General features: G+C 41.1%; 1 protein-coding gene across 1 annotated transcript; it reads left to right on the forward strand.

Annotated features, from left to right (window-relative positions):
- The first annotated feature begins 276 nt into the window (after positions 1-276).
- On the forward strand, positions 277-1023 carry LOC118623773 (methyltransferase-like protein 7A). Its single transcript, XM_036251547.1, is given in 2 exon segments — positions 277-321; positions 400-1023. Coding segments are annotated over 2 exon segments (669 nt in total).
- The last annotated feature ends 8730 nt before the right edge of the window (positions 1024-9753 follow it).

Here is a 9753-nt window from a genome sequence, read left to right on the forward strand (position 1 = left end):
TCTTGCATGCATGACAGTGACTCTCCCTGACAGAGGTCAGCCGTGCCGGACTCCGTGCAGCACCAGCATGAAGGTGCAGACTCGGCCTTGACTCTGCTGCTTCCCAGCTACGCAGCCTTGTAACTGACCTCTGTGCAACTCACTTTCTTCTGCAGAATGGGAATTGGTAGTGTCTAACCCATGGGTTCTTTTAAGTATTCAAGAAGATAATGTGATAAAATGTGCTTAAAGACTCAGTAAATGAGAGTTTCTGTTGTTGACGTTATTGTTGTGGCCATGGTAACATCTGCCATGCCCATGGTGACTCCTATCTTCTTGCTGGTAAGAGCCCAAAGAGACTGAGATTTGAGATACCACCTCCCTCGACCTGTCCCTCACCTGATGACTCTGTGCTCCTAGGAGATCTACAGAATCATACTTTACCCGTGGTGGTCCTGCCACCCTCACCCCCTCCTGTTCCCCTATCCTGTGGTTCTGGGCTCTATTTCCTGCAAGCTGGCTGTCCTCACCCACCTGCTCTTTCTGGCCAACTGCATCCTGGCATTTACCATGTGCCTGCTGAACTTTCTGGGCTTGTGGAACTGGAAATGCAAAAAATGTTTTCCTTGCTTCTTGATGAGACTCACTGCAGTGTACAACAAACAGATGGCGAGCAAGAAGCGGGAGCTCTTCAACAACCTGCAGGGGTTCGTGGGTCCCTCAGGGAAGCTCTCCCTGCTAGAGGTGGGCTGAGGCACAGGGGCCAACTTCAGGTTCTAGCCGCCTGGAAGCAGGGTGACCTGTATTGACCCCAACCCCAACTTTGAGGAGTTCTTGATCAAGAGCATTGCCAAGAACCAACACTTGCAGTTCGAGCGCTTCGTGGTGGCTGCCGGGGAGAACATGCACCAGGTGGCAGATGGCTCCATGGATGTGGTGGTTCTCACTCGGGTCCTGTGTTCAGTGGAGAATCAGGAGCAGATCCTCCAGGAGGAGTGCAGAGTGCCAAGGGGTGAGTTGGGGGGTGGGGAGGAAGAAAGGTAGATGGACCCATCCTCACTGTGTGTTAAGCTGGATACTGGTGGGCTTCATGCACAGCTCCCTAAGGGTGACCTTTGGCAAGTTACCTCACTCATTTCTTTATTCACTAGTCATAAGACAAACATTTGGGGAATGTTGGCTAAGTGCAGCAACACAGTATTTCTGTGGCAAGAAGTCAGCTTCAGAGAGGTTAGATGACTTACACAAAGGCACGTGGCTCATACAAATGGCAGAAACAAAACTAAAATTCGGGTGCCTTGACTCCTAGGTTAGAAGATCTAGGCCATACCACTGCTCTGGTGGCTTCCAACCCGTGTCTTCTAAGCCCAACACAGAGTCCAATTTTCTAAAGATGAGAACAGTGCAAAATCCCTCTCCCACAGGGCATGCCAGAACATCTCTTCTCAATAAATGAGAACTTGTAAGTACACAGATAGCTACCTTTATTTATGACATAATTCTTTAGCTTTTACTTTGGGGCCTCAGGAGTTAGCCATACACCATTCTCCAGCCCTTTCCTCCAGTAACAGTAATTATTCATTGTTTGGGGGTGGGTGAGGGCGAGTATCCAGGGAAAGAAAGAGAACTGGGGAAAGCAGTTTCTCCAAAGACATTGCAGATGGCATCAACTTTGCATTTTTGAACACTGTTGACTTTTCAGTGTTTTTTACTTTATTGTCAATAATTATAAAGTCAATTAATCAATGCATCCTAATTGTTAAAAAGAACTCAAAAATTAGAGAAGAACAAAGAAGAGAAAATATGAAAGTTCTTCCTTCACTTTCCTAAATCCCACCTCCCTTACCTGACCTCATAGGTTGCTACTGTTATAGCTATTTTTCCAGGTTTTTTTCTGTTTTAAATTTATGTTTTCCTTCCCAGCATTTGGAAGTGTTTCTATCCATCTCAAGTTTACTAATAATAACGTTCATATTTCAAGTTATATTTGAGCCCATGCTTCACTATCAATGTAATAAGATTATATGGTTATATGATCTCCCTCAACTCAGCACAATCCTATAGCACTTTTTTTTTTTTAATCCTTACCTGAGGACATTTTTGAATCAATCCTCAAATAGAGCAGGAGGGAGAGAGGGAGGAAGAAAGAAAAAGAAAAACATCGATGCAAGAAAGAGACATCAAGTGGTTGTCACCCACACGACCCCAACTGGGGCCGGGGATGAACCACAACTGAGGTATGTGCCCTTAGTGGGAACCGAACCCGAAACTCTGGTCCACAGGCCAACGCTCAAACCGCTGAGCCAGACCAGCCAGGGCCTATAGCACTTTTTATTTCCCCACCCTCATCTCCTCTTTCCGCTCAACCACACCAGTCTCTCCATCCCATATCCTGGGGTGGTTGAAATAATCTGTAATTTTAGTTTCAACCTATTACTAAGAATTCTCCCCCTTGTCTTCTATTTCAAAAGTCCTTTCTAATGTAAACATAGTTTAAAAACCAGTTTATCATCATCCATTTATCTCCTACACATTTTACTAGATCCATTGCTCTCCACTGTTTCATATGCTCTTTGTCTTCTTCTATCTTGAGATGTTTTTGTTTTTCAAACTTAATTTTTATGTGTCTAAACCACCTTCTTGAATAGCTTCCTGAGAAATGATACATGGAGCCTTGCAGACCTGAAAATGTCTGTCTTCTACCCTCACATTTAATAATATTTCGGCCAAGATTCTTGGATCTGAGCTCCTTCCCCCAGAAGCTGTGGAGACCATTTCATGGTCCACATCGCAAATGACACCTTTAGCGCCAGACTGATTCTCTTCCCCTTTCAGGTGACCTGTTTTTGTTGGTGATTGTTTTATGTCTGGAAGTTTTTAGGATTTTCACTTTTTCTTTGAAGTTCTGAAATTTTACCAAAAGATGACTAGGTGTGTATCATCGTTCCTATTATTCATCTTGCTAGGCATTTGAAGAACCCTTTATGTTTTAATACTCAAGTCCTTCTTTAATTCAGAGAAGATTTCTTCTATTGTTTCGTTCTTTATCGGTTCTCTTCTGTCTTCTTCTGGAACAACTATTATTCGGAGATAAGATCTACTAGCTTTAGCATCCTTGCTCTTATCTTTAATTGATAGTCACAACTGAAACATGTAGTATACAACTGAACCATGTAGTACACTTCAGTTTTTGAACCATGCAATATACTTTTGGTTTTCCCAGAGTTAATAATGATCTGTATATCTATATATAAACATATAGATATAGATATAGATATAGATATAGATATAGATATAGATATAGATATAGATATAGATATAGATATAGATATAGATATAGATATAGATATCCCTAAATCATCCCAGACGCTTGTCTAAATCTCTCAATATAGTCAAACATGTCAAATACTCTATCAGTTTCATCACGTGGAGCCATTTCACCAGCTCTGCCCCAGGTTCCTGTCTGAACTGGGTGCTCTCTAGTCCCACTGCTCGCTTTCATCTTGGGATCTCCCTTCACCATCTTCCAAGGACCTCCCTCTTTTCTCTTTTGCACTGGACTCCCTGTTTTCTGCATGCTATCTCTTCCTCTTTCTCAGTTTACCCCTAGTTTTGGTAGAGCATATCCTGCGGTAGCTTTCTGAGAAATGTGATACAAATGTATTGAGAAAATGCATGTGTGAATATTCTTTATTCTCAAAACAATTCATAGTTTACACAGCTGTAGAATTCTGAGTTGGAAAATGTTTTCCCTCAAAATGTTGAAGGTATCCATTGTCTTCTAGCTGCCAAGATTACTGCTGAGAAGCCTGGGCCCATTCTGACTTTAGATTATTTATATGAAACCTTTTTCTCCTCTCTGTAAGTTTATATAACCTTTTCTGTCCCCAGTGAAATAAATTAATGATATCTGTTGGGGATTTAGTGGGCATTTTTCATCGCAAACTCATGTTCTTACAGAAATTTTTCTGGGATTATTTCTTTGAAATATCTTCTTTTTCTCTTTGAAAATATTAATAAAAGGGAGATATTTTAAAAATATATTTTCATCTCTCTACTTCATCTCTGCTTCCTCCAGATTTATTTTTTCTGTTTGTTATGTGAGCTCCACTTTTCATTTTGGAGGCTCTTCTCAGATGTCTACTGGTCCATGGCTAACTACTCCCATTTCCAGAGGTAGCACTGAGAACTGGTTGGGAGCTCATGAGCATGGGTGAGGCATGACAACACTGGACACGCTATAGCGTAAGACCACTGAGCTGTTCACATGGAGAAATCTCATTGTCAGTCTTTCCTTTGTAGCCGGTCAGAAAAATCTTCCAAATCTTTCTCTGGAATCTATAAGCCTGGCTTCTAGCATTCCGGAAACAAATGAGAGAAGAGGGCTGGAGTCTCAGCATTTAGATTTAAACTTTCTCTTATTCCCCATATTTTCAGTAAGGTAAATGTCCTGCTGTGCCTTGTTATAAGACCCTGCATTTAACTATTTCCAGAGAATAAACCTGGAGTCTTCTGCTGAGGAGGGGAGGGACAGTGTCTGGCTGTTCTGAATAGGGGTGGGGATGCCAAGGTTCAATCCTGATTAAATAGACTGCAACCAATCTGCCGTGGGCTTTTTTTTAAATCAACTTTATTGAGATACAATTTGCGTACTATCAAATGCAGCTGTTTTAAGTATACAGTTGTATCTGTTTTTGATAAATGTATGCACTCCTGTAGCCACCACCAAAACAAAGATATAGAACATACCCATTACCCCCAAAAGAGTCCCTTATGTCTCTTTATAATCTATTCCTACAATCCTAGGTCCCAAGCAAACACTCATCTATTTTCTGTCACTATAGATTTGTTTTTTCTAGAATTTCATGTAAACAAAAGTGTACAGTAAGTACTCATCAGTGTCTGCCTTATGTTAGTCAACATAATATTTTATATGCATCCATGTTGTTTAATTTCTTTTTATAGCTCAGTAGCATTCCATTATATGGATATAGCACAGTTTTTGCCTTTTATGGACATTTGAGTTGTTTTCAGTTTTTTACTATTACGAATAATGAATATAGCTGATATGAACACTCTTGGACATGTATTTTTATGGATATATAATTTTTGTTTCTCAAATAAATACCTAGAAGTAGAATTGCTGGCTCATAAGAAACTGCAAAGTGGTCTTGCAAAGTAGTTAAGCACCTGTACTTTTCTACCAGCAATATATGAACATACTAGCTGCTCCACATACTCACTGACACTTGATATTATCAGTCATTCTAATGAGCATTTGGTGGATCTTATAGTGGTTTTAATTTCCCAATAATTAATAACATTAAACAAAACTTTATGTGCTTGTAAGACATATGAATATATGTCTTATTCTGTGATATGTACGTCAAATATTTTACCCATTTTTAAAGTGAGCTATTTGTCTTCTTATTGAGTTATAAATGTTCTTTATATAGTATATCCTGCATTCAATTTTATTGTCTAATATATGACTATTTTCTCCTAGTATGGCTTGCCTTTACATTTTCTTGATGGTATCTTTTGAAAAGCAAAATATTTTACTTTGATGATATCCAAATTATCTAATCTTTTTCTTTTATGCTTCATGATTTTTATGTCTTATCAAATTAATCTCCCTCTACCCTAATATTGTAAAGATTTTTCTCTTAGCTTTTCTTTTAGAAGTTATATAGTGTTCAGTTTTATGTTAAGGTCTATGATCCATTTCCAGTTAATTTTTGTGAAATGTATTAAGTCTTTTTTTTTTTTTTTTAATGGATATCTTGTTCTTCCAGGACCATTTGTTGAAAAGACTATTCTTTTCTCCATGGAGTTGCCTTTTTATGGTCAGATATCAACTGACCATAGATTATGGATCTATCTCTAGATTCTATGGTTCCATTGATCTATATCTCTATCCTTTGTCAATATTATACACTCTAGATGACTGTAGCTTTATATTAAGTCTTGGAATTAGGTAGCATAGTCCTCCAATATTAAGCTCTGTTAAGGTAAGTCTAGAGTAGTCTTTACTCTGGATTAATTTAGCCCATTCACTAGGACATGACCCTTCTGGGGGCTCTGCTGAATGCCCCGGGCATTCATTAGGGACTCCCCTCTCTGACTGGTTGCAACTTGAATGAGCTCTGAAAATTGTCCAGCTTACAACTCCCAGTCATTCTTTCCTCAGTGTGACAAATACGAGACTCATTAGTCAACCACGGTCTCCAGGAGAACCCGCGCAGATTGCTGAAGCTCTCTTTGGGCAGCTCCCTTCTTTCTCATTGCTGGCTGAGTAGTCAACTTTCTTAGGTCTGAGTTAGTGTATAAAAAAATCCACAGTTCTGCCCTGGCCAGTTTGACTCAGTGGTTAGAGCATAAGCCCATGGACCAGAGTCGTGGGTTCAATTCTGATCAAGGGCATGTACCTTGGTTGCAGTTCAATCCCGTGTGGGAGGTAACCAATGGATGTGTCTCTCTCGCATCAATGTCCTCCCCCACACACACACTCTATCTGAAAATCAATGGAAAAATATTTTGGCTAAGGATTTAAAAAAAAAAAAATCCACGGTTCTCTTCCTGGGTGTCTCCTTTACTACTTACACAGAACACTTCACTTCTGACACTTCTGGTCACCAAACATATGAGGGTTTTCTCCACCAAGCAATTCTGCAATACTGGCTGATGTCCTATCAATTAACTGAACTTTGACACTGTCTACCTGGAGATAGCATCAGATCCCACAGGTTAGGGGCTCAATCCCACAAGACTGCTCCCACCCCAGAGCAGATGCCCACTGGAATTCCAGGTTGTCACCTGTGCTTCTGAGCAGTCAGTCATAAACCTGAGGTTCCCACAACCCCCTCCTTGGGTTCTACTGATTTGCTAGAGCAACTCACAGAATTCAGGGAAACATATTTTATCAGTTTATGAAAGGATATGATCAAGGATACAGATGAACAGCCAGATGAAGAGATACATAGGGTGAGATTAGGAAGGTCCCAAGTGCAGAATTTCTGTCCCTGTGGAATTGGGGTATGTCACCCTCTCGCTGTGGATGTGTTTGCCAACCGGGAAGCTCTCTGAACCACATACCACTGGGATTTTATGGAGGCTTCCTCACAAAGGTATGATCAGTTATTATCTCCATTTCCAGCCCCTCTCCTCTCTCTGGAGGATGGAGGGCAGGGATGAAAATCCCAAGAAGTCAAGGGCATCTCCTATACAAAATAGTTGGTCTTCTTAAATCCACATAAATGTTTTGTCTGTTCGATGCATTCAATGGCCATAGAACAACTTTCATTTCAACTCTATTCAACAAGCATTAGTGAGCACCTAACGAGGGTCAGAATATGGGTGGATGCAGGAAATGGCACCCATTCTAACTGAGCCATGTAGGAATATACAAAACACACAACACTCTAACATCTACCAGCAGCCTCAGTTCATTACCCTCACCCACCCACACCTGGTGTTACAACTTTTTGTGGGATCTTGGGTAACCCTCCCTTTCCACCAGTTCACAATAACTCACAGTTGCAATCCTTCCAATGTCTACATCCACAAGCAAACTTGAAGTCTTTTTTCCAGGCAAAACGCCTTATTTACTGTAGTCATTATGTATTTCTTTCCTGACAGAGTCAGCTGGCAAAGCCAACTCCACACCACAACGCAGAATATGTGAGGGTTTGAAGTTAAGACACAACTTGACTGTCGCACTGAACAATAGGAATCCTCTCTACCCCACATCACACTTTTCTGGAGTTGACTGAACCAACCCATTGTCTTGGCATTTGTCCCCGTCACTCCTCAGCCTTTCAGTCATGGCCTTGCCTGCACAGCCCCTACGACAGCCATGGGTTGAATTAATTGAGATGCCTCTGACTAACGTACACAACAAAGATAACTTTGTATCTTCCGTTCCTGCCATCATTCCGGGTATACAGCAAACCCCCTTTAAATATTTCCTGAATAAAACAGAACTTATAGTCAAATGTATACTAATTAAATCAAAATACGTTTTTGCCTGTTAAATTATCAGTCATTTTTAAAATAATACTATGCCAACGCTGTTTGAATGTGGCCCGCAAACACAGAAGCCAGCTTGAAGGGACTCCCGCTGGTCACTGCACCTGCATTTAAAACCAGAGTGATGGAGACAGTGCTGTATTAAGGGGAAAAATACTTATCTTCAGGGAGGGTAGGCAGCGAACCAGACTTTGGAGCCAGATACTTGGGCTCCTGTCCTAGTTCTACCACTTATTAGAAGCAAAACTTAGGACAGCCTCCCTGGGCTTCAGTTTCTTTATCTCTGATATCATAAAAATACCCACTTTGCAATATTACGTGAAGGATGAAGTGAGAAAGAGGAAACAACCTACAGAGAGCCGGGCACATACCAGGTATTTCGTAAGCAGTGAATGTTTTTATTGTCGCCTCAAGTAAATGGGCAGGTTGGAAATGTGTAGCAACATTGCAGCTATAATTATGTGTCAAAGAAGACAGATGCACTGGTGGGGGGGCACTGAAAGGAAAGACACTGAAGTGCTAAGCAAAGGCTGTATTCGAGTGGTCAAATTATGGATGACTTTTCTCTTTCTCTGTTCTTTAATGATTAATCAGATCGTCTGGTATTTTAGCAATGACAAGGCATATATCATTTCTAAGGACAGGTTTTGAGCTAAACCTCCTAAAGATCAGGAAATGATTTATTGGTCGTTAAAATGTCCAAAATGATGCCTGCTTACCTGCCTGCCTTCTTTCCTGCATAATTCAGTCCTAAACCTATTATATGGGGCCAAGAAAAGCAGGCATCCATGCCAGGGCACAGTGCAGGGTGGGGTGGCTTGTCCCACCTCAGAAGAGGACATCTGAGCTGGGACAGTGACTACAGGGGAGTTGGTTATACACACAGGGATGACGGAAGGGGAAACCAGAATGAGCTGTGTGGTATGGGGATTGGTATTGAAGGTATAAGTGTGGACTCATAGTCCTCAAAATAGGCAGACAGATAGATGAAATATGCAGATTTAAATTGCATGTGTAGCCCTGGCTGGTTTGGCTCAGCGGTTAGAGTGTCGACCTGCAGACCAGAGAGGCCTGGGTTCAGTTCCCACTAAGGGCACGTACCTCGGTTGCAATTTTTCCCCGGCCCCTGTTGGGGTCGTGTGGGTGGCAACCACTCGACCACTCGATGTTTCTCTCTCTCTCTCTCTCTCTCTCTCTCTCTCTCTCTCTCTTCCTTTCTCTCTCCCTCCTGATCTGTCTTAAGATAAATGCAAAAAAAGTCCTCAGGTGAGGATAAAAATAAATAAATGTGTGTGTATTCATTACACATATACATATGTATATATATATTCCCTTTCTCCACCTCCATATAGATGTCTTAGATTCTATAAAATATCATGTTTACTCAATAAATATGTCCTATCTTTCCACTGAAATTTCATTTTTTCCATGTTGCCCACCACCTGAACAGGTTTTAGAGTCACTGGTCTAGATTGTTAAAGCTCGAAGGCAACATTCTGTTCCTGGCTTAAGAGTCAGGAAAATCACTGACATTTCGAAAGCTGTGAGCATACCTAGTGCTGAGATCCCGGTTTCTAAATACCATTCAACACTAAAAGAAACCAAGTTGCCTTGGAGAAATGACTAATCCCAGAGTTGAGACAGAGAAATCACAAGATGAGTCAGGACCATCTCGTTCCAGAAAGTGAGGAAGTGTTTAAAGAATGAAGGGGTGTACCAATCACAGAAGCCAGCCTGAAGCAACTC

The sequence above is a fragment of the Molossus molossus genome, unplaced genomic scaffold (assembly GCF_014108415.1).
Source record: "Molossus molossus isolate mMolMol1 unplaced genomic scaffold, mMolMol1.p scaffold_m16_p_10, whole genome shotgun sequence".
Classification (NCBI taxonomy): Eukaryota; Metazoa; Chordata; class Mammalia; order Chiroptera; family Molossidae; genus Molossus; species Molossus molossus.